The sequence below is a fragment of the Solea senegalensis genome, linkage group LG10 (assembly GCF_019176455.1).
Source record: "Solea senegalensis isolate Sse05_10M linkage group LG10, IFAPA_SoseM_1, whole genome shotgun sequence".
Classification (NCBI taxonomy): domain Eukaryota; kingdom Metazoa; phylum Chordata; class Actinopteri; order Pleuronectiformes; family Soleidae; genus Solea; species Solea senegalensis.
In genome coordinates, this window is record NC_058030.1 from 19930510 (window position 1) to 19955775 (window position 25266).

General features: G+C 39.2%; 3 protein-coding genes across 4 annotated transcripts; 1 reads left to right on the plus strand and 2 right to left on the minus strand.

Annotated features, from left to right (window-relative positions):
- Positions 1-9: 9 nt before the first annotated feature.
- Positions 10-11664, minus strand: nudt4a (nudix (nucleoside diphosphate linked moiety X)-type motif 4a). Its single transcript, XM_044035295.1, has 5 exons — positions 11233-11664; positions 5295-5405; positions 3013-3057; positions 2673-2760; positions 10-1538 (listed from the first exon to the last, which is right to left on the minus strand). Exons 1-5 carry the CDS (start codon positions 11329-11331, stop codon positions 1315-1317), a joined length of 567 nt encoding a protein of 188 aa, XP_043891230.1. The 5' UTR covers positions 11332-11664; the 3' UTR covers positions 10-1314.
- Positions 11665-14796: 3132 nt separating this feature from the next.
- ube2na (ubiquitin-conjugating enzyme E2Na) lies at positions 14797-20607 on the minus strand. The gene is made up of 4 exons (XM_044036116.1): positions 20216-20607; positions 17371-17617; positions 16437-16577; positions 14797-15183 (listed from the first exon to the last, which is right to left on the minus strand). The coding sequence occupies exons 1-4, from the start codon at positions 20243-20245 to the stop codon at positions 15137-15139; spliced, it is 465 nt and encodes a 154-aa protein (XP_043892051.1). The 5' UTR covers positions 20246-20607; the 3' UTR covers positions 14797-15136.
- Positions 20086-25263, plus strand: c1qtnf13 (C1q and TNF related 13). Of its 2 annotated transcripts, XM_044036114.1 has the most exons (3): positions 20086-20171; positions 21855-22033; positions 23802-25263. In XM_044036114.1, exons 2-3 carry the CDS (start codon positions 22003-22005, stop codon positions 24854-24856), a joined length of 1086 nt encoding a protein of 361 aa, XP_043892049.1. In that variant the 5' UTR covers positions 20086-20171; positions 21855-22002; the 3' UTR covers positions 24857-25263. The 2 variants fall into 2 exon arrangements, with proteins under 2 accessions (XP_043892049.1, XP_043892050.1); XM_044036115.1 differs by lacking the exon at positions 21855-22033 and having other exon boundaries at positions 20087-20171.
- Positions 25264-25266: the final 3 nt, after the last annotated feature.

A 25266-nucleotide genomic window follows, 5' to 3' on the forward strand; every position in this document is an offset into this window, starting at 1 on the left:
AAATACAGATAATGGTCAATAAACAGTTTATTTAAAAGGAATTATATACAACACAGTGATGGACAGTAGAATATTACAGCCACGTGCACAAATAGAAATCAATGCATGATACTCCCCATGCTCCACAGAACAAGAAGCACTCTGAGTAAATAAACTGGAATTATAAATTGTTGACCATAAAATGTTTGACCAAATAAGGATCAGGCTTTGTAACTGACAGTTCATTGTTTCTAACAATAGGAGAGGATATTATCCCATGAAACGTGAATTAATTATTTGTTGGTATGTACTAAATTATAACATGAAATGTCCTTAAATAAACTTAAATAGTTCACACTTATCCAATGCTGAAAAATAAAATAGGGTTGGTTTCAACATTGTACACTGCTTCCGGTCAGTGCTGCAGGATGTATACTGTACATAAAACCTAACTATTGTGTTTGAAGGCACTTAGAAGAATTATATTGTAGCACAACACATTATAACCCTCCTCTAAAACCTGAGGATCCTTTACTTTTTTGAGTTAAGCTGCTAAACAGACAAGCATAGCTGAAAATAAAACTGGGCAGAGTTCATAATTATAGCATCTGCAGAAGACACATATTTTTTTTATTTAATATGTCCTTTCAACTGTGATTTTTTGTTTTGATTACTTGACTGAGGCTCTGTTCTACTCTGCACAAGCTGTCATTTAAGTCTCAAGCTAAATGTAAAAGTCAGCCTGACAACATTAACAATATGAACAAACAAAAAGATAATGAAGCAGGACTATCTAAGGCTTTGTTTCCGGTCAGTGGCTACAAACATTCCTCAAATCTTTATTACAGTGTTACTAGTACTTCATGATGATACTGTAAACTGACAGTGGTGAAGTGACAGTCAACTTTGCGTCCCAGGCTTCATAACAGTTCACAAAAAAAATATTAATGTACATAAAGCTCATCCTCAGGACCGATAGGAGTCCCTCTCCCCCTGCGACACCACTTACAAGTACTGGCCTCCAGGAAACCAAACCATCATTGTGTGTACTGCCAGTCAATTATTCAGCGTGTAAGACATCTTCACAGTCCATAAGCAGTACACAGAGAAAAATCCATCTAAAGCTAATAGATTTGGGACCAGAGACAGTTGGTAAAAATATACATATAAAATCTTAAATATACTTATAAACCTTTGGCACTCTTTAAGCCCACTTCAATGTGGTTTCACATCAACTTTAAGAAGTCTTTGCTGTGCATATTAAGAGGCTCCATTAGTGTTTTTCAGAGCATACGTCTTCCAGATATCCTTTCAGAAGAACGGCTGCTGACGATCCTATCTGTTCACTTGATCTGTGCTCTCTGTGGAGCAATCACAGTGAGGAGGGTTGTTGTCAGTAATTTGGGAGCTCAGGTTGTTGTTGTTAGTGGGGTCACACACGGAACTGCAGGTTGGACTGCAGGTGTTTGGGAGTTGGCGTAGGTATTCTGCATGGACAGGCTTGTGGCGCTGCAGAACTTTGAGGGCCTCATCAACCGGGAACCACTTCCTCTTTCTTCCTGCAAGAACAGCAAAGAGCAGGACAAAGTGTAAATTGTCTGCATTCGGGGAAGATGAATGAACAAGTTCTTTCCAGCTAACCGTCGGATGAAAGTTTGACCTCATCCTATTCATCTCCAAACAGCATTCGCTGTGGCCTCCTGTGATAATCAGAGGGTGGTGTGCGAGAACAGGATCTGTCCGCTTTATGTCGGCACACTCAAGTGCACCCTAGCTGGCCTTGCAGCAGAGGGAGGGAGCAAATTAAATGAGGGGTCCTGAACTCTTCCTGCTCAGTGTCAGCAATAGTGCTGGGAAAAAGAGGACAAGTGAGGAGGGGGCTGTGGTGAGTGGAGACAACTGGAGAAACAAGTGATCACAGCAAACTTCCCTGCCCCGTCTGAACAAGCTCAACTCTATCTAACACTATTTCTGTGGGAGAAGGGAATACATTTAATGATCATGACAACTATTTTCTATTCCATTTAGAAATACATAACAAATAATGGTCATCATTTGTGGACTTCAAATACCTCACTTCATGCCAATAAATACACAGTGAAAGCGAAATTTGAAATGCAGCGGCATATGGTATGAGACACTGGAATACTAATTAACAATTCATTTTGTCAGAGTTTATCTGCTGATCTTTTCATCTTTAAATGGCTGAACAACAGTGCAAAATGTTTAGATTTTAGTAATAAACAAAAGTGTTGCATATTCCTCATAACTAAGAAGTTAAAATCTATACACACACACACAATTATGCACTTCAAGATATTTGACAGAACAAAAACTGGATAACGTCATCAATGTGGAGCATTATGATAAAGAGCACAGGTGGAGTAATACCTAACTCAAACAGGTAGTTCAATTATTAACTTGTGTTTAAGGGAGGAAAACAAAACACCATGGGTCAGGTGGTTTGACTTCATTGATAAGACTGTGCGCCAGTTTCCTATACTACAGAGGCCCAAATATTAATATATTATATTAATAATTAAAATAAATCGTCAGCAGGAATTATGTACTGATTTCAAATATGCGTGTTATGATACACAAATAAAGCAAAAACCATTAAATTTACACTGTGAAGTTGCTTCTTACACACACGCCTTGTTTTATGCAGAAATGCTTTAAACATAGCGGCATACCAATGTTGACTGAATCCTCCCAGTCCTCCAGTGTCTCTGTCACTATGAGGGTGTAGACGTATGTCCTGTGCTTTCTGTCCTGATTATACTGCAAAGATTTAGATGAGGAAATAAGAAATGAGTCAAAGCATAACACATTTAATATATTTTTTAAACAGTTTACTCATGGTTTCTTTTTAAACTATATGAACAAAAGGACTTCCCACTCTCAGGAGTGGTGTATGATAAGACAATAGCAGGTTTAGCAGCTCAGTTGACACAGGATTTCGAACGGTTAATACCATTGTTAATACCATTTGAGAATCTTTATTACCTTTTTATGGCAGTATGACTATCTTACCTCAAAAATCCCAAGCAGTCTGCCAAGCTTCCCCTTAACACCCGCCTGTATACACATAGAAAACATACAAAGAATAATTTAACATATTTACAAACCAGATACAGGGTTGTATAAACAGTTAGGCAGAAATTGAACATACTGTGTGTATATGTAAAGCCTTTTAAATGTACTTTGCTTTATGGAGGGCACCATAGTGCGACGCAACATTTCGACAGCAGCCTTTTTCTTGCCGTTGTAGTTCATAGGGAAGGATACATTTGTCCTTCCAAAACAAGCAATGCAACATTTTCATACAGCTAGAACAACACAGCAAGAGCTTATGACCTGTTATTCGGACCATGCACATTCTCAAATAAATATTTTAGAAGCCTAAAGAGTATTAATTTGGTCCAAATTAAGAAAGTAAATTGAATGTTGTAGGTCTATTTGTAAAGGAGCAAACATGTCTGCTTACCTGTCCCTGTGCAGGGGATACAATGCATAATCATATAATCTTATTCAGGTGCACGAATTGAAACTATCACATGGATGTAATGTTGATGAATGTGTTCGATTTTCAAACACCACGTTTTGACTGAGTGTCTTGCTACAGTCTCTGGTTTACAGCTCATCTATATTGAGACACATGTCTGGTCTGGGGAGCACAGCAGGTGGGTAACAAGAAACCCTTCCCAAATGTCACTGCCATGCTTCAAAGCTGTCAGCACACAGGGCAGAAGCACACACTCCACTGTAGACACTACAGGCCAACTACCAGTGACTCCTTTACTACACCACAGGACAATTACGCGGCCTTTTATGCATTACTGCCAAATATTTTTAGCCCTCATCAGGATGTGGCTCGCAAAACATTGTATGTTTCCACACACAGTTAAGCTACAGTTGCAGCTGGACCACGCCATCTATTAACAAACAAACAAACAAACAAACAATTATTTAAGCTGAAAAAGCATAAAACTGGTCTCCTCAAAATGTAGTGGCCTGAATTGTGCAATGTTGTCTTATTCTTCTGTGGACCAGCTTCTTCTGCTTACTATAATGAGTCCTACTGAAGGTATACAGTATGTGCAGTAGTAGCTCAAATTCCAATCACAATTCAGTGATTGGATTTCAGTCAAACAAACAAGTTTATGTGTATTTTACGTGAAACTCTGCTTTTCTAATGTCAACATTAGAACTGTGAATCTGTGGCTACGACAATTAATTTTTGTGCCGAGAACCAATATATGTTTGTTTATATTTGGTCAGAATGTGCAATCATGGTTTGTAAATGATGTCACATAAAACAAATGGTCAAGTAACAAGACCAAATAATCATACCAGTGTTTGCTTCTATGTGAAGGTTGTAATCACATGGCGATGCAGTCCTGAGAAATACATTCTTTAAAAAATGATTAATGCATTCACATGGTTGTGGGAGTTTTCACCATGAGAACAACTGCCACACCACATTTTCCCGCTAGAAAAATAGCGATAACAGAATGAGAGGAATGACGGCGGTGTTGTGGGTATGGTAACTGTGCAAATAAGGAAGCTAATTTCGTGACTCCGTGTTATGAAGTGGTATTAAGTCCATAGACGAGACGCCAGTCGAGTTAAGTAGCGGACCAGAGTGTGCCTGCTTGGGTGTCGCAGAGGATCGGTGAGAGATCGGTTTGTGTTTTATTACCTCCGTGCCGAGAGTGGATGCAATACGGCAGCGGGTCAGCGTAAGTCACTGAGAATATGTATTTGAAATGATTGGGATCGTTCTGTCGTCAGGCATTGTTTAATTCATAAAACTGTTTATTTTGTTTGATCTACCTCACAGGTAGTCTCATTCATGATTTGGCCACGTGTATGTGCTTTAGGCAAAGGCCTTGCTGTATAAATGCTGCCATCTTGCACTGCCATATTTGTTTCTACAGCAGCCCAAACCAGCCATAGTGAATGATTTGCTTATATGCACATTAAGAAATAAATCATCCTTCCCACTATGCTAAGGCCATTGAAGCTCCATGAGGTGTCTGTGAGTTCTCAATTGTCCTAGTCAGCAGTCTAGATTATTAGATAACACTTATTGTTACACACTGGACCTTTGAACAGAAGAAGAACTCCACTCAACTCAAAGTCAATCTAAAGTGTGCTTCTGAAACCAACCAGTCGTGATGTGAAATATGTAGTAAAGCATGCAAATACATCACTGTGTAATTACAGACTTAACTAAATATTTGTAATTGGTGCCAACCACAAAGAGGGAACCGTGCATGCCAACACTTTGTAATGGTGCACGATGAGCTCACCTCCTCAAACACCTCCCTGACAGCAGTCCCACACGGCTCCTCCTCTGGCTCCATTCCCCCTCCAGGCACGATCCATTGGTCTGGATGTCGACTGCTGCTCACCAGCAGCACCTGCCAAGTAGGAAGGCGTTTTGTCAGGTATCTGTGGCGGAGTTCAGGGTTTCAAAGAGTTTATCATCACTACAGGTGTCTGGTGGCAGTGGAGCATGATGTTATTCATTGGCAGCACATGTATTGAATGGCTCACATATCATTCACTTCATTTACTTAATGCAACATGAGTGTGGTGTGAATTGGTTCTGTGGTGCCTGTCACACTCTTCACCCCATAATTAAAATAAGTGAATGTGAGAAACTAGTGTGATTTTTTTAACCTATTAACTTGCTGTTGCATGTTCCCATATCATAAGCACTGACTGACGACGCGTTTAGCCGCCTTTGCTATTACTGCGAGTGAAAACACTATATTTGATGTTATTTTAACTCAAAGATAGGATCATTAGTAGCTACAGCAAAGGCAATGTTTTAGGCCAACCTTAAGCATAACAATTACATTTCAAAATGAAACAAGAGATAACACGCCCCACAGCGTAAAGATATAATAACATTTCTACATTAAACTATCTATAAAAAGACAAGACTAATGTTATATACATTACTTTTTTGAGTAGTGTACTTGCATAGCAACTTATTACACTACAAATTTCATACTATGGAATATAAAGGTGCTAAATATACAGAATTTATAAGCAAACCTAAAAGACAGGGGCAATAAACTGTTGTCTGTGTCACCAGTACATAGTCCTTCAGGGCTGGAGAAACGCTGGCCACACTCTTATGGGCAATTTTACACAAACACCATGTGAAACACGTAGGCACTAGCAAATACACAAGTACTCAGAGCCAAAAGGCTTTTCAAAAACCACTGGATCAGCAGCTGCCTTTCTGTATGAAAACAACAGAGCTTAGCAGAGAAGGTTAATGACCCCAACAGGCATCACACACTTCGGGCATGTCCACATCCGCTTTTAGTGATGGCACTGATCACAGTCCAGATAAAACACTGTTGACAGACATTATTCTCACACAAAGTAATTAGGTATTGTGGTGTAAGAAAGGTAAACGGAAACCTGTATGAAAGTTGTTGGGGTTTTTTTCCACATTATTATTGTCAATTCTGACATGAGTGCTTGCAACCACTGATAAACACCTGCACAATATAATGCAACATGATAGAAATACTCAAAGTACAATTTTAGTGGAGTACAAGTACAAGATGTTTTATATCTAAATGTAGTAGTTTTTGTAAATGTTCTATGGAACAGTTACACAACACTTTATTCTCCAACTCCAACATGTGTCAATAAAGAACTTGAGCAATGTTATTCTGAAAAATGTTATATGCTGGTAAGTGAACTAAAACTTTTTTTCATCCATAAGTGTTTAGTTGCATTTAGTTTAGATATAATTACTGCTTTTATTTATAAATTATTTTATATAATTATTTTTATTTTATTATTATTAAAATACTTGTTATTAAAGTATTATTAAAGTACACTGATGTGTAAACACAAAATGCAGAATGGAGAGACATACTAAAAGTGTTGGTGAACCGTTGTTAAAGGAGTTCACACAGTAATGATTAAGTCTATCAGCTCCACACAATTGTCCGTGTTTCTCTCTATAACGGTGTTTAGATCTTGTGTCACCTTGTGACATTCCCACAGTGCACACAGGAGGTGATTCGTTTTATGTCAACACAAGCACAAGTAACATGAGATAACACTCTAGTCAGGTCTGATAGTATTGCTTGACAGAGCCTGTTTTTAGATAAAGGACACATCATTCAAATAATGTTTTGATGTTTATGTTCACAAGAACCAAACAGAGGCAGAACAATAACATCAACAAAAATTACCATAAGTTTAATAATAACATTTGTTATTATTAAACTGGAAAATAATTTCATCATCCCTCAGCCCCGATTTCTAAAGATTAGAGTCAGCCAAAGAAAAAGCTATACGTGTCCAGCTCTAAACATAAGCTGTAAGGTGAGAACAGACAGATGACATCTTTTTCTTCAGACATGTTCCTGTCCTCCTAAACTCCAGCTGACATGATGAGGAAGTGACAGTAAAGCAGGTATGCAGACTGGGTGGATCGTTGACCACATAAAGCCTGTCTCACACACACAAATAAAGACAGTGAGAATGAAGGAAATCAGTGTTGTATACGACACAGGAACCTTTCCATTTCCAGTCTGACCAACAATAATCAAAAGGTACCGTTTAGTATATGTCAGCACATATATCACACATGGATTGCACAGAGAGAGAGAGAGAAAGAGAGAGTAGAGCAGTGTATGGGAAGGAGGAGCAGGAAAGCATATCTGTCAGGGGACAGCAAGTGCCTGCACCTTGTTTCTATAAATTGCAGCTAATAGGTCACTTGGTGTTTAGCACTCAGTGTAACACTCAACCCTTACGACCCCACTCCCCTATCACATGTGATCCTGAGATGGGCTGCCGTCACTAGGCAGACACGTCGTGATCTAGGACACCCCTGTGCCCCCCATGCACTCTGTCACTGCATGTTGTATGCAGTGGGCATGGGACGACACAAACAATTACCAGATAAATGTGATTCTTAAATATAAAAATGTACAAAACGTCCCGAAACTATCTTAATCGTATCCGTAAGCTTTCTGAGAATGGGCACAAAAGAAAGATCAAAGGAATTGATGTAACCAATGTTACAAACTTCACCCTAACATTGTGTTACCAAAAATATAACAAAAACATGTTTCACCTTAAAAGAGATCATGAAGTCCTGGAATGACTGAAACAAACATAGGTGCCCCCTTATGGCACTTCAAAATAGATTCACTAGGACTGTATGTTTACAAGCTAGACAGCATTTACAAGTCACTCACTGATGAAATACAGTACTGATGATAGTCTCCATTCATGATTATTGTAATAATGAAAATTCTCGGCAATCAACTTATTGTAAGGGCTTTTTATCATGATGCACGATAAAATCGCATGTGTCCCATTCCTCGTATGTAGCAGCAGAAGAGTGCAGGAGTTGCAGAGGAGTGGTGATCCCAAAGGCATGTGTAGATATTGAAATAATCTTGTAATTGCATTTTCCACATCAGCTCATGTCAGTGCAAGTGTGAGTGAGTTAGTGAATGTCGATGGATTTTTTAATGACAGGTAGTAATTACAGGCCAAGGTGTGTTACATTAATGCAACTGTGCACCTGTAATACTTAAAGGGGACATATTATGCAAAATCAACTTTTTAACCATTTTAATAGTTATATTTGGGACTCCGGAGGCCCTACCAGTCGCCAAAGTGTGGAAAAAGAATACTCAGTCATGTTTTCGTGGTCCCCCTTAGTGTAAGTATAGGCGATAAAACACTCGATGTTGCGAGAGTGCAGGCGAGGGAGGAATAGCAGAATTATGACAACACGGAGGGACAAGTGTGCTGTTGGTGGCTGCACAGTGGAGCACAGTGTTTTACAGAGGATTTTATATATGAAGCTAATGTGCCGGATAAAGTCAGCAAATGTGTGTTCGTGTGTTCGCACCACTTAACATCAGACTGCGGCCAGCGGTCACCGTATTTAGTCAGCGACTGTATTTCACAGACGTACAAACACACACATTTTTAACAAAAGGTCACATAGAGCTTATAACTGACCATTCTGACACATCCTAATTAAAAATATTTGTTCAGTACGTCCTCCATGACCGGAGCAGACTCAGTCTGATACAGTCACATACAGCAGCAGTTTATGCAACTTGCCGTACTGTCCCTAAGTATCCATGTGTCGGAGGTCTCTTCCTGTGACGGCACTCTCTCTGAAAATCAGTTAAAAAGACATAGGGACAGCACCGCTGATCGCCACTGCTGATCGCCAGCAGCGAGCTGCCTAAACTGCCGCTGTGTGTGACTGATCACCAGCATACAGTCACCGGTCTGATACAGTCACATACAGCGGCAGTTTATTCAGCTCGCCGCGCGCTGCTGGTGATCAGCGGTGGCGGTCAGTGGTGCTGTTCCTAAGTGTTTTTAACTGATTTACAGTTCGGCAGCATTCGGCTCGATCCTTATGTAGGACGTCTCTTCCTGTGACGGCACTCTCGCTGTTTTCTGCGCACGCTGCCATGTTAATATTGTCAGAGAACTAGTGGAGGGAGGGGGAGACGAATAGAGCTGTAAAGCACTGTAAAGAGGACAAATCAGCAACCCCCTGGAAGAAGTGGCTGTGTGTTTGCCTGTGTCTCATTTGCATATAAAGGGACCATGCACGAAAACCGAGCGTTCTGAAAGGGGCGGGTTTAGCAGGGTTATTGAACTGCTATGATGCTTCATCCTTATGGTATTTTGACCAAAGCATGTCACTGACATGTTCATAAGGACACCGGGGAACTATTTTAATGGGGGAAATAGGGTATAATATGTCCCCTTTAACTTATAAAATGCATCAGAAATCAACTACAAAATGACGATTGTTGTCATTGGCATTGCACAGTTAATACCGGAGGATGCCTAGTCTTTAGGTGTTATGAGCCATCTGGATAGGAAATGAACATGATGGTGTCCTGCAGCGAGATCTGGTTACAGTGGGTGCAAGACCTCATGTAGTTTAATAGGTCGAATATTTGGCACTTTAGCTGGGCCCGGCGCCATGAAGGGGCATTAGGGGGCTTAGCCCTCGTCAGTTGTATCTCCTGTTCCCTCTGTTCAAGCCTACTGCATCTACAGCAAACTACAACAACAAACAACAAAATGATTGAATGAGAAATGTGTGACAACAGGAAGGGAATTGGGCTTGTTACCTGGAGGGTCAGTGGTTCAAATTCCGGGACAAGTCAAGGGTTGTTGACTTGCTCCTGCATCTGGTTTGTGTGTGTGTGTTCACTACTGGTGTGTAAAAATGGATTGATTAAATCCAGAGGTCAAATTCACAAACAGTGCCTCTCCCCCTGCTAATTTTGACTGATTAAATTCACAAATAATAAAAGAATATTAAGTGCTGGGCAGGGACATTGGAGGAAGATTTTAAGGACCCAGCACTGAGAGGGGCCCACCTTCTTATCAGTAATGATGTCATAGTGAAACATGGCTGTTGTTTGTTTTGCTCGTTTTTTTACAAAGATGCAATGATCACCCTTTTTCTTGACCTCTCTGTACTCACATTTAATAGTTCAGTCTTGGTTTGCTTTCTGTCACAGAGCAAATCCTAGCTTCACAGGGATGTTATTATATGCTTAAAGAATCAATAATTTGAATGATAAATTTACTCTGTCATCCTTAATTAATTCAAACTATCTAAAAAAAACATGGCAAAAAGCTGGGGGGCAGTTGGTTATCTATTTTTTAGAAAGAAAAAAATGGCTATTTGCAAACCCTTATTTAATAGCTGGCTAGATGAACCACTCCTTAGACTTTAGTAGTGCTTCTACAAAGAAGTTGTAAAATTGGGAATTGGATATATTTAGATTTGGGTGTTTCTATTTTCTAGCAACGCCCCTGGTGCTGCGCTACGTTTTTGTTCTTTCGTAGGTTGTCTCCTCTACTTGGTGTTTAATTAACTCTGAAACTATAGGTTGATGTTGTTTAACCTTTCTCAATCTGTTGTATGGTTGAATTAATTAATTTAAGTTGACTGAAAACACAATTTTAAATTCCTCTCCGCCAGGACAGCCTTCCACCTCTGCCCAAAATGTGACACGTGAACGCACCATGTTGCACACATAACCGGTGAATGTGTGTGACTGAGGTACACAACTGTATGATGGTCAGCGAAAATTGATAGCATAAGAAGCTAAAAAGAAAACAAATGCCTTCTTGGTAAATGTCATCAAACCTCAGCCGTAGACAGACTCACAGTCGGACAGTAACGGTCAGACACACTCGGCTCACCTCGTCCTCTTTTTCGTTTCTGAAGCACAAACACGCCGCTCTTCTCTTGAATCCCTCGCCGTCGTACGTCCTGGTCTGGTTGGGCTTATATTTCATCATGAATGTGTCCTCAGTCGTCCAGTGCAAGGAAATATCCCGAGGAAAAGCGAAAAATCTTCTTCAAACAACTGGCAGGAGCAGTTAAGTCTGCTTTACACTACGTCGCGCGACACTTTTAAAAACGTTAAAGTAACTGACATGGACAGAAAAAAAAACCCGTCCCTCACATTTCCCTTTCATGTCGCGCACCGGTGGAATTTTCTTGTACCGCGGACACCGTCACATTTTGTGGTCGGCAGTCGACGTGTGGAGACGTTACATCTTCAACTGTCCGACCAAAACATATTGTCCCTGCTGCTCTCCTGACGGATCCAGTGACGCAATGACCACCTCTCACTGAAGACCTCTCCCTCTTTAATGATATCAATATCTTCATCATACTCATCCACTATCAAAACAAAGAAAAAGTAACATCTACCTGAATGTACAACTAAAACATTAACAGTGTTTACTGTTTACACATACAAGTATTGCTGTTATTTATGACTGCATTTTATGGGGAAATTGCACGTTCTATATACCAATTAGTGTCACTCAGTCATGTTGCACCTGTGCAAGTATAAAGGGTCCTCAAGTTACATACTAAATATTTATTTTGTTACCTTTTGTGCTAAATGTCTTTGCAGAGTTTATATAAAGTTATTATAAAACGTAAATCAGTTACTGGGACTATTCGTGCTATATTCAAAAACAAATGAACAAATGTTTTATCACTGATTGTATTTAAAAGCTTTCACTTATACTTCAACACCCACTTAATTTGTTGTGCGCCTATTATCACAGGGTGGCAGGTTTACAGAAGTGAGGACATATAAGAGATTTCTTGAAGACATTTTAAAGCTGCTCCTCTAAGCTCAACACTGAAGATCACACATGTGCAAAATACGGCACTGGGGCCGGCAGCAGCCCACAAACCAGGTTTTTCCGGCCCAGGGCTCCCTTCCAACATTGTGATATTAGCAGCTGTGATGACTTTCCATTGTACAGTTCTAGCACGGCTTTACTCAGTTTGGAGTTTGGTATCAGGCACATAATTTTCCGCAGTCACTGAAATCAAAGCACTGGCTTTCAGCAGTGCTGTCGCTAAAAACACCAAACTCCTCTGTTAAATGTTGAGATTTTAGAAATGTCCCTGCTAACTGTTTTTTTAAAGTCTTTTTAACTGATCTACAGTTCAGCATTGTTCAGTTTGATTCTTGTGTTGGACGTCGTGCTCAAGACTCTTCCAGTGATGACACTCTGACCAATCAGTGGCCAGCAGTCGTCGCATTTTAGTATCAGCTCAGCTCGCTATGAACCTTGCCTGAGCAGGTACAAGCACAGGTTCTATCACTAATTGAAAAGCCAGACATTTATTTTGAAAAGATGGGTTTAATGATTATTATTTCTTTAAAACCTTGTATTTGTGGCCCTTCTCTTGCTTAATGTATGTCCATGTGGCCCTGTGGAATTATTTTTTTCGCCTAGCCTCCCCCTGCTTTAGATCCTGCAGAAGTGATGACATTTACCAGGGTCTTTGAATGCATCTCATTACTTGCTCCCATTAGGTCAACTCACTGTGAACCCTGCATTACTGTTACTAGCTCTCATGTACTGGAGTTCAGATTATTCTGCTGAGCCACAGTTTATATTATGTTATATCTTGATAAACTGTATTGTAAAATGTAGCTAATTCTGCCTCTTGTTTCTTCAGGCATGAATCAGGATGCTCTTCAAGCAGGAAGTATCAGCAAAAAACATAAATCTGTATGTTTATATTGACATCAATAAATTGAGAAGGTTCATTATGGGCATATAAATTGTCATCACATTCTGTCATGCCCAGCTCATCCTGAATACCTCACCCATCATTATCAGCAGAAACTCATACATTAGTTTACAATAATGTTAAAAAGCTCAACAAGGACTCCCTCTAGTGGATGACAACCGACATCGACTGACCAGCTGGCAGTCGTGATCTTTGAAGACTGATTGAACACCATTAATTTGATTACAGTGAACACAGAAGGTAGTCTAAAATTACTGTTATTATTGTTATTTCTATTATTTATTTCTCAGCCTATATTTAACTATATATGTATTTGTACATATATAGTTCTATTTGTCAAAAATGCTTTATTAGAATGATAATTCTCTAATATGTTTGATATTTTTCCTCTTTTTGTTTCAGTCTATTCTCATTTCCTTCACCATTCTATTTTCACATGTTTTCGGAACAATCTTTTCCTTTTCATTCCAGGACCTCTCCATTGAAACTATGTACCTTCTCATATTAGAAATTCGACCAGTCTGATGTTATGCATCTTTTTGTTCCAATATATTTGTATGTATTATGAAGCCATTAATTAAGAGGGCCTCATATGAAGTTTTGTTTGGTACTATGTGCATTTATGTTCCTTTTATTCCTTTAATCTTTCATAAAAAACTATGATGGAGGTGATGCTGACCTTGATCCAAACAGGGTTACATTAATTACCTCAATACAATTTAATGTATTAGCAATATAACAAAGTTCAATATCTAGCACTATGCTATTTTACATAATACTAACACCTGTGAGACACTTAAACACATGGTTTGACTAAGGAAAAAATATACTCCATTAGATCTTTTTAACTGAACCTTGAACGAAGAACTTTAACTACTCAATTATTTCTTAATAAAAGTACTTATAACAAAACAAATTTTTCTTATGGGCATTCATACCGTGGTCTTAAAAGCCCACCTGCCACCAACCTTATCCAAATACCAACACGCATCAGCAGTACTTGTCACATCAAGATTTACAAACAGCAAGTTATTAATCAATATATTTTATTTACACAGCATGAAAATATGCGGGTGAACTGTTCCAAAGCAATCTGAGAGCAGCACATCATTTCCTCCCCGGATTTATAGAAATAATTTACAAATAGTGAACTGTACACAGACTTTTCGGCAAAAGACCAGTTTACACCATCGAGTCTCACAGCCTTCATTGAACTTTTGAGCGTTTGTTAACTTTATGTATTTTGCCTCAACTCCCCTGACACCCAATGTTATCATAAAACAACCAACAGCTTACATACTCCTCACTTTGTGAAGTTAATGACAAAGGAAAAAGTAAAACCTCTGTCTTAGAATTAGACTGTGATGATGACAATGGGGAAACAAGCAGTTAGTATAGCAACAGTAAGATTTATTCACCTATAAAAGACTGGATATGGCCATAAAACATACACTAGGTGCTAAAAGTAAAGGTCCAAAATGTCTATCTAAACCCTCCACATCTTTGCAGGAGAAAAAAAACCCTAGCCCAACTTCAGGTGAGTGTCTACATACGGTGGGTTAGAAGTAGCAGTTAGCTCCGTTTCATAAACAAACAGCAAGACAATAAAACAAAGTTAAAAAAAACAGTCAAACAAACAAGATATATACCATATTCACCACGTCTCAACAGTCTCCCACACACAGGATACAGGCCCTTCCCTGTGAACGTATCTGTTCAAGCACAAGTGATAAAAGCCTTCCAATAATCAATGGACAGAGAAAGCCAGGTGAGAAAATCTAAAACCTCGGCCCCATGCATTTTTCAACAGTAGCGGGTTAAGGACAAAGACAAGCTATTTCATTACTTAAGTGCATTTAAATCACCAGCTGTCAACAGTTGTGTTTTCTTTTACAATATACTCAAGTTGAATGTTTCATAAGTGTGTGTATACCGTATAAGAATGTGTCCTTTAAATGCAAATGGAGTAGGAAGAACATGAGGAGTTGTGTTCACACACTTGACTTCCATTTTGCGTCTCATTGCACTTGGGCTGCTCTATATTTCATTTTTGCTTCCAGCGTAAAGCCTGGTCCATGACTTGGCTGTGGAGAGACAGAATAACAACATGAGTCCAATTTAGCAGCAATACTGCTTAGCTTGCACTGTGAAAAATTTACTAAAAAGACTTAATACACAAACACTCAACAACAGCAACAATCCTCATGACATTATTTTAAAGGTCCAGTGTGTACAATTTAGGTGAAATTATTTCCATTCAGTTAAGATAAAATATTTATATTAGTGCACAATTACCTGATTGTATGAGTTGCCGTTTTTTATTACGCTAGAATGAGCCTTTTATGTTTAAAGTAGAAGCCGTACGGAGGCTGCCATATGTTTTTACAATAGCCCACAATGGACAAACTAAATATTTTAGATTTCTGACGCTAACTGAAGGCTACATAAATTGTTCAACACATTTGAGCCATGTTTCCACTGAGTGGAATGGTTCGGTAGATAGTTTTTTGCTATTGCATTAGGGATAGTAACAAAATAACCGGCCTGTAACGGTTCCATTTTTCTGTACCCTACCCTTGGGGTACTAGAGTAATGGTGCAGTACAGGTGGAGCTAGACCCACAACACTCAGCTGATTAGGCGACAGAAAAGTGTCAATTCTTATTCAAAGCTTGACGTCTTGTTGAAAAAAACAACAACAGCAACAAACCGAGCAGGAAAAAATTAGCTGCTGGATGTCCTCCACTGTTGTCTGTTGTGACAGATTTGATGTTGTTCATTGACGGCGCAACGTCGCTCAATGTATATCGCTGACACGGCCATTGAGCACAGCGCACACTCTGCCTACTAAGTATGTATGTACGGTTCGCAGTTAAAACGCAAGCCTGACCGAGGGCTTCACTCTTCTAAATCGAACTGGACCATAATAGAAACACGGCACTGGAAAGGAAGGGTGAGGAGGACATTCATGCAACTTCACCAATAAATGTTGCTAAATTTGACACACTGTACTGGTAAACTTCATTGTAAAAACCCATTAAATTAGCTGCTATGAATTATAAATGATGTCATCAAGTGAGAAATGACCACAAGGTACTGCTCTTATGGCTCTTTTATGACCCTGTATCCAGTCATAAAGAAGTATAAAAGATTATTCATTATATTTCACTCAGTGAATATTTTGTAAAAAAAGTGGAATAGGGAATTCTCCTGAAAAAGCAAAAAATAAATCATACTTTTTGTTTTAATTTTGTGTAGGTACAGTATTGTGTGTTGTGGCTGGATATTGGTTTGATTTAAAGTGACTAACAAAGTTAAAAACTTTAAGTGGTTTTCACCTATTTCTATGGCTTCAGCTTCATTGTTCTTCCACTTTTCTGCAACATCATTTGCTAGAGGATCATCAGGGTTGGGTGCACTTAGTAATGCCTGGATTGAGAGCAGCACTGTGCGAATCTGCAGAGCTGGTGACCATTTATCTAAAAGGAAGGGGAAGGGGAAAAAACAAAGCTGTTAATGAGAGTAATTGATGCAGCAGCAGTTAGAGGCTACATACTGCTGTTTTTCTCTTAAAACACATACATTCTGTTCTGGACACGCCTGTTATCCACCATGTAGTATCAAAAACATTCAAAAGTTCCAAAACATCCCTGGCTCTATTTTTGCATGACAATGCGGTGTTTGAGCACAGATGAGCAAAAACAGAGCTCTTTGTAAACTAACCCCTAATTATCTGCAGACTGTTTCTTATCAGTCGAATCAATTTTACCATCAGCTGTGAACAAAAAGCTTTGTTAATATTTCAGCTTCACCTGTCATCAGTCAGATAAAAGTAATCATTTTATTACTTTTCATCATTGTTGTTTCTCATCAGCAATACACTTTTAAACAACTGCAGAGGAGAGAGTCAACTTGTCAACCTCTCTACACTTGCATACGCATCTCCAGTGTATCTGAATATTCACTTGATATACATGCATACATTTTTGGAGATTTTAGTATAGAGGCAAATTAATTCTGAAACTGAGCGCTTGTTTGGTTCACAGATCATTTTTATGTAACAATACTGTTAAATTAAAAGTAATAGTATGGATGTAGTCAGAAGCTACGGATAAGGGTCAGTGTTATGTAAATTCCTTTATTCACAGACAAAATATGTAGGCTGACTACCTTTTCTTCCCCCCAAAAGGAAAAACATTGTGCATACCAGACATAACTAATCTTCTATGTGTCTGAGCAGTGAACAGTGACATGAACACTTAACTGACTTACCTTTCAAAATGTCTAGACATATTCTCCCCAACTTGTCTACATTGGGATGATATATTTTGGTCATGAAACGCACTTTAGGAGCTGCCATGGGATATTCCTCAGGTAAAAAGAGTTCAAGTTTAAATGTGCCGCCCTCAAACGGTGAGTCCTGAGGTCCAGCAATGACCACGTGAAAGTAGCGGGCGTTGCTCTCATCGGGCTCTGCCTTGATGCCTGGGACAGGCTCTGCAAGCAAACGCTGCGTTTCCTGGAATACAAAAAGGAACTAAGAAAATTGAAGAGAAAACAAAACACCTATGACACAACAGTTTTCAATGATACAATATCCAGTGTTAAAGCAGTCCAGCAGTGTAATGAGTGTTGGCTTTTTTTAAATGACAAGTGTTATGCCAGTTCAATAAATGGCAGCAAAAGAAAAATACCTAGAGTCTTACATCTTATATTAACTGACTAATAATAGAAAAACCAAAGGGAAAGGAAAAAAACCCCAGAAACAATAAACACAAGAGCACATTTAAGAGCTTGTTTTTAGTTATTGTAATAATATATGTTTATGTTGGCAAATTAATTATTCTACTTCATCATCAGGCTAGAGCAGAATGGATGTCTTTTTCTACACATGATAAAAATACTGGCATCATATTAAAAAGTAACAACCAATAATAAATTATTATCATTATTGGTTACTGAAATTTGAACACTAACATTTAAGAGGGAGGCAGACTTTAACTGCATATGAGTGACTCAGTGTTGTGACTGAGGACACACTGTGCAGCAGGCAACTGTCTATCTCTAAAGGTGACACTGACTCAGCCACCCACCCGCCCCCCCACAGTAGACAATTACTGTCATTCCCATCAGCCACTGCAGTAGAGCTACTCCCATCTACTCACCGCTGAGTGACCTACAGAAACACACACACTCTAAATGAAGAGCAGATACCTGGGGTGTGACATGCACGAGGCAGCACAAGTGACACGCACCTGACCCAAATGATGCCTTCAACAAGGAAACACATTGTGCCTGTTTGACATGGAGCCTTTTATTTATAAACTAATAGGTATTAGGCCGATACTGGTCAAAATCACTGGGTCGGATATCAGACAAAAACATCATTAAAGCATCAGCACATGTGTTGTTAAGCTTGGCAAATTTAAAGATGTTAAAATGACTGTATAGCTCTGATATTGGTATGAGTAGATACTCAAGGTTTTGATATCGGTATCAGAAAATAAAATGTGGTATTGAGCGATACCTGTATGTGTAATACAAACATTAAAGCTGCCTACAACAGGACAATAAATAAACAAATCTGTAAAATGAACTATAAACCATAGCATATCCAACTGCCACCACTCTTGTTGTTCTCCTGAATGCAGCTGGGAGTGAGATTCCTGAAATATTTCAGATAACCCACAGACAAAACCATGCAGTGAAAACACAGACACAAGAGGGGCTCCCAGTCCCAGTCACACGCTCTGTTGTCTCAAGGGCTCTGTCCACAAAACTTCAACTTCCAAACTTCCCACCTTTTCCCACCAACAGCCTGTGTCAGTCTGTGGTTTGCTTACTCACCACCTGCACAAACCCCTCTTAAGAATACATTCATGTTCCTTTGATATCAGCCTCAACATACTAAGTTCAGCTCCTTACAAGGTGCTTGATTCAATAGCAGAGAAAATTAACAAAAAAAAGGTATTTAACAAATACACATTTCAGCTAATATATATCCTGAAGAAAACCAAAAAGGTTGCATGCTCCCCCTTGTGGCAATTGGAAATAAATCATTAGGACTATATGGAATTGAGATGGACAGTCACTTTGTACTGAAATATTGTGTGTAACAATTAGGACGGGTAAGATAAATAACATGCACGAGTATGTTTGTATAAATTGTTTGGTTTATATGTACTTTAGGCAAGGGCTGCCATCAGGACAAACCAGCCAGAACATTTTTGAGTGAAAGCTTGCTACACTAATGAAGAACAATACATACTTTCTGGTATGTGAAGGCTACCGTAGTTCCCTGATCCACTTGGGAAATAGAGTGGAGTCCTCCTCCATTGTTACAATCTGCAGTCTCAACATTAGATATCACTAATGTTTACACACTGGACTTTAAATTATTTTCTCCATTCATGATAATCCCAGTAACGTAAATTTGCCACAATGCATTATCGGTGGTGTTTATTATATGTCTCATGTACAATATCCTATATTTCCCTGTCTCTAAACATGAGTTACTGATGCTGTCTCATTCAGTCAGGGGCCATAAAATTCCATCCTCCTGCTTTTCTGCTGGAGTTAAAATTCTAATAGAAATTAAAAAAAATTAAAAAAAATCCCTGTCAAATGAATAAGTAAAGAACTTTATGAGAAAATAAAAAGGTTGCTTTAAACTGCAGGTTCGGCCATATCTTTAAATATAAAAGTGAGAATGTGGGATTGACAGGGCAGCGTTATCTTGTCAGATGCTCAACACAGAGCTAACACAGAATAAGCTATCCTGGCTAGCCAAAAATTCAGTTAGCACCAAACAGTAAAAAGTTCAGAACACAAGCGTATTTATTACGTGTATTAAAAACAAGACGAGCTCCACATAGAGAACATTAACGTCTTATCAACACGGCGCCCTTGTATTATACCTATACCCCTGCGCTATGGGAGTGAAACGGAAGTTACTTTAGCACACTAGCGTTAGCCAGCTGGATGCTAACGTTAGCGCAGAAAAGTGCACACCAGCGGAGCTTTGGGAGTTCAGGCTGTGCGTCTGACTGTGTGTGTGTTGTCCAGCTGTTACTGTGAGTCATACACGCAGCTGCATAAATGTGAAATAAATACTTGCCTTGGTTATCCTGCGGGGCAGTCCTGCCATCTTGAATTAAATGCGGGCGTTTAGCTCTCTCTCGCTCCTTCTCTCTCTCTGAGTGTGTGCGTCGTTGTCGTCGTTGTTGTTGTTGTTGTTGATCTTGTCAGCTAACACGCGTTTTCCGGGTCCTTCGGTGTTGACAGATGATGGAGGGCAGAGCAGCGACTCGCGTGATGAAGTGGAATGATTTTCTGCAGTTGTATTAAGATTAATCTCTCTATTAATGAATTCAAGGATTCTCTCTCTCTCTCCCTCTCTATCCTACTGTCTGTGGTCGCGTCTGTCAAAGGCAAGTCCTTTGATGACTCCTCCGCATGCCTAAACAGAGTCTGTCCCTCCGTCTGTGGTCAGTTCAGTTTAACAGTTTGCTTGACCGCAGTCAATCATGGCAGGTGACTCATTAAGGTCACCAGTGCTTGTAGTGTGGTGGAAATGTGACAGATATAAACAAATAGTTCTGTCTGTTGTGTTGTAACAGGTACATGTTTTGTGTAGAATATAAATGTGTTTGAGAAACTTTGTCAGCCTTATTGTATTTGTGTTTTGTTGAATAATGTCTTAGGGGTAAATCATATACGATTATTCTTCTTTCTGCTCCTTTTCATTCATGTTTTGGGATTGATTGATTTTTCTGCTTTGTTTGAGGCAGCCATTCTCAAACTTGAAATGTGAAAATCCTCTGAGGTCCACACCCAAACCTTAAATCACAACTCTGATTAAGACTAGGATCAATAATTCCCATATGTATTATTGTTTTCTCGTGGGGATACAAAAATTCAACTTAATTTCTGAACTTGCATCTTTCAACACACGTGTGGTTATTACAGCTGAGCTCCATGTCATATTTGAAAGGTTTGGCTTCACAACAAAGTGCTCTCTTTCAAAGTGTGTAATTATCTATCAATATAACATAACAAATTACAGATTAAAATTAACATTGAGTGCAAATACTGAAATGTTAGGCTTATATGCTGACTGGCAGACACTGGATACTTACACATAAAATGACACAATATTGCTGCTATACTAGTTCAGATAAAAGAAATATACAAATAATTCAAGCACCATGGCTTTTTTTAAATACCTAAGTATTTCTTAAAATCTATTGTACATTCTTAAAATCAATTTAAAACTTAAATACAAAACTGAAAATTAAAAACATTTATTTATATTAAAAATTAATTAAATTCACAGCCCACCTGCAGTACATCACGGTCGACCAGGGGGCCGCGAAATGAAATGAAAGAATTAGATTAGATAAATAAGAAAATATGCAATGCATTGTGCCTGTCATGCACGTACTGCACTAGAAAATGAATTTTTCTGTGAACTAGTTATAAAATAGTATTTTTTGATTTTGGGGAAAAGTAAATGGACACTATGCTTCCCTCTTACGTATTTGTACTTTATATGGAATGGGAAATATTCAGTAATCCAAGACGTCCACCAGTTTCTAAATGAAATAAGACCTTAATTTCAATCACTGAAATGCTTGACTGAACAATCCTCTTTAAAACTTATATTAAAAATAATTTTTAATGTACATATACCCTCCCTTTTTCTGTTGTACTTCATCTCTGCATGTTTGCTTTTCCCCCCTTGTTTCCTTCTGCAGTTATAGATCAGGAGCAGTGAGGAAGCTCCTCCCTGACATATTCATGTGGACAAAAGCTTTGTCTCTCCGAGTGTCACGTCTGTTACGTGAACATTAGCTGTGCGCTAAACTAAGAGGAACTTAGGAAATTTCTAATTTTCTGTCCAGCATGCAATTTCTGCTTCAACACAGCTCGACAGGTGGGTTTGATTATTATTATTATTGTTTTGTAATTGCTGAATCTTTCTTTAAATTGTTCTGTGGTATGATCAATTTTGTGTTTTCTACTGCAGGAGTGTAGAGATTCTTTAGTTTTTTTTCCCAATTTGCCAGAATAATAAGCTATTATATGATCTCTTTCATGGTGCTCACAATTCTTTTCACATTTATGAATTGTGCCATGCAGTAAAAATAGAGTATGTCTTATTGGAGATTGTTTTGGAAATACTTTATTTATACTTTATTATCATTTTTGACGAGTATCTGAGTATGGGCTATTGTGGCTTTGTCAGTGATAGTCACGGCTAAACCTTGACCCTGCATTCCCTGCCACTACATGGCATTAAACATCTGTCATTGACTTTTTATAAAACACATGTATCACAGTCAGCAGTACACAATGTGAGCCTGTTATTAACTCATTTACATTGAAAAGGTTTCTGCTCATTTGGCCTTAATCGGCCTTAATTTTGACCTTAAAAAGACAGAATTATTGGAATATAAATACAGTAAAACCCTAAAAATATGATTCATATTTGCAATTGTGTCATTTATGACAGAACAAAATGATTTGCGGTCACTTATCCACACATTCATTTATTCTTTGCTGCAGTGTCTTTTCACTTTCTGCCCCTCCCCACTTTACCATCCCTCCAAAAAACTTTCCATTGTTCAACGCACACAGAAACAGATGAACCAGCGCTTAATCTGGTGCCGTCTCTCAGTGCACAGAGAGAACAGACAGTATCAGCCACATTACAGGGGCTGCTGCTCACACTCACACACGCCTTGATCTGAGTGTGAAGATCTCTTCTGACAGGGATTAAACACACTGGGAATAATTTACTTAGAGACATTAAAGTCAGCCTGACACCAGAATTACTCTTCAAACAACTAAATATGTAACTTACATGTAGTTGTCAATATTTTAGCTTATTTCTTCTTAAAGTCCCATTGTGTAAGAATTAGCGATAACAAACGCATAACAAATTGTATTGTTTCATGCATGGACAGTATATAAAAAAGTTGACATGGTCTGGTTTACTAGATGAATCCAACCTGGAAATAACACTATACTGAACAGCCAGCAGGGGGCAGCTTCACTGGCTGCAAAAAGAATTGAGCTTGAATGGGAGTCTGTGGGGGAAATGAGTCTAACTCTCACTTCATCAATCAATAAATTATTAATATTTATATAAATGTTGAATTCATTCATTCATTCATTCATTAATACCAGTGAGGAGCTAATGGTCTCAATCATTCGTTTCAGGTCTTTAATAGAACATGCTGTCAAGTTTGTAAACCATGTTGTTAAACCAAGGTGTGTGCACATGGGTGGACACCAGTGTGATTGACAGCTGGTATGTTTTTGTAGTTATAGATTCATTTTGTATTATAAATGTGTTTGTATTGTTAACAATATATTATTCGTCAACACAGACACTTTTATTTTGAAATTCTGCGAAATATCATCACAGATATTGTGATTGCAATCTCACGATGGAATATTGTGATATCATTTTATGCCCATGTCGACCCTGTCCTGACCAGACGAGATGCTCAGTGGCCCCCAGGTTATTTGATGTTGCTACTGTTACTATAACAACAAAACTCAGCAAAATTGTGGACGAATATTTTCAAATATTTTGACTTATTTATTAAGTCATCATGTTCTAACCAATATTTGCAGTGATGAATGTCTCTCATATATAACGGTTATTTCCTTCCTTCCATTTTCTTTATTCTTAGCTCAGTGGAGCACACGCTACATCCTGCCGTGCATATTCATCATGATCGCCTCCTCTGGACCAGTTTCTGCCTTTCACGCCCCTCCAGTCATGACAGGTCTCCGCTCAGCTTTCTCTGCCACACAAACCACCAGCATAGTGGGAGGCAGGCAGAAGGTCGTGACCTTCGACAGGCTCATGGTCAACATCGGAGGGGATTTCCATCCGGACAGCGGCCGCTTCCACTGTCGCATCCCTGGGGCTTACTATTTCTCCTTCTCCGTGGGAAAGTTTCCAAAGAAAATACTGTCAGTCATTCTGGTGAAGAACGGGAAGGAGGTGCAGGCCATGGCGTATGACGACTACCTCAAGAAAGGGAGGAAAGTTCAGAGTCAAAGCATCATGATAGAGTTGAGGGAGATGGACACTGTTTGGCTGCTCTTACAGCCGTCTCCTCAGTATGCTTTGTACAGCAATGCCGGGCCTTACATCGCCTTCTCTGGTTACCTCATTTACCCCGATGTCTCCACAGCGAGCTACATCAACAACCACCTCGCTCCACCAGGCCAGTCCTACCCACACTGCCCTCCTCCTGCTGACCCACAGGTCAGAGGTCAGACGTCGGAGCAGGCACGGTCAGCTTTCTCTGTGGCTCGGACGTCCACGCTCATAGGTCAGAGCAGCAGGCAGCAGAACAAGCGACCTCTGACCTTTGATGTGGAGTATATCAACATTGGGGGACATTTCAACAAAACCTCCGGCCTTTTCACATGTCGCTTCCCGGGCGCTTACTTCTTTGCCTTCACTGTGGGGAAACACCCTCGCAAGGCCGTTTCTGTGAAGCTGATGACCGGGAAGGGAGACGTGCAGGCGATGGTGTTCGACGACGACACGTCAAAGAGACGGGAAATGCAGAGTCAGAGTCTGCTGCTGTCTCTCAGGAGAGGCGACACGGTTTGGCTGTACAGTCAGCAGGATGAACGTTACGCCGTCTACAGCAACCAGGGCAGGTACACCACCTTTTCTGGATTCCTGGTTTATCCTGAGGCAGAACTCTTCACACCGTCGACCAGCTGAGCTGAGAACTCATCTCTGAATGTGTTTTTGTTAAAGTAGCAGAAAAGACAAAATAGAAAGAGAAAAAAAAAGATTCTGCATCACTGTAGAGCGAGAACATTCACTGCTTTTTGTTTGTTTGCATTTTACGTTATTCTCAGTAAATAATTGAATTCCAAATTACACCACAAGATGGTGCTATGACACAATTAAGCACATTAACCAGCGTGCAACATGGTTATATTTGTTCCTGCCCAAAAACAAAAGGATGTATGTATTATTTGTGTTTATGTATAAATTATTGGTGAAGTCCAAATTGTTTTATTATTGTTTAATTTTATATTTAATAGTGTGGATGCTCTGTATCTGTGATGTTGCTATTTTATGCTCCAGGCTAATCTAAAAATAAATGTATACACTTAATTCAATTA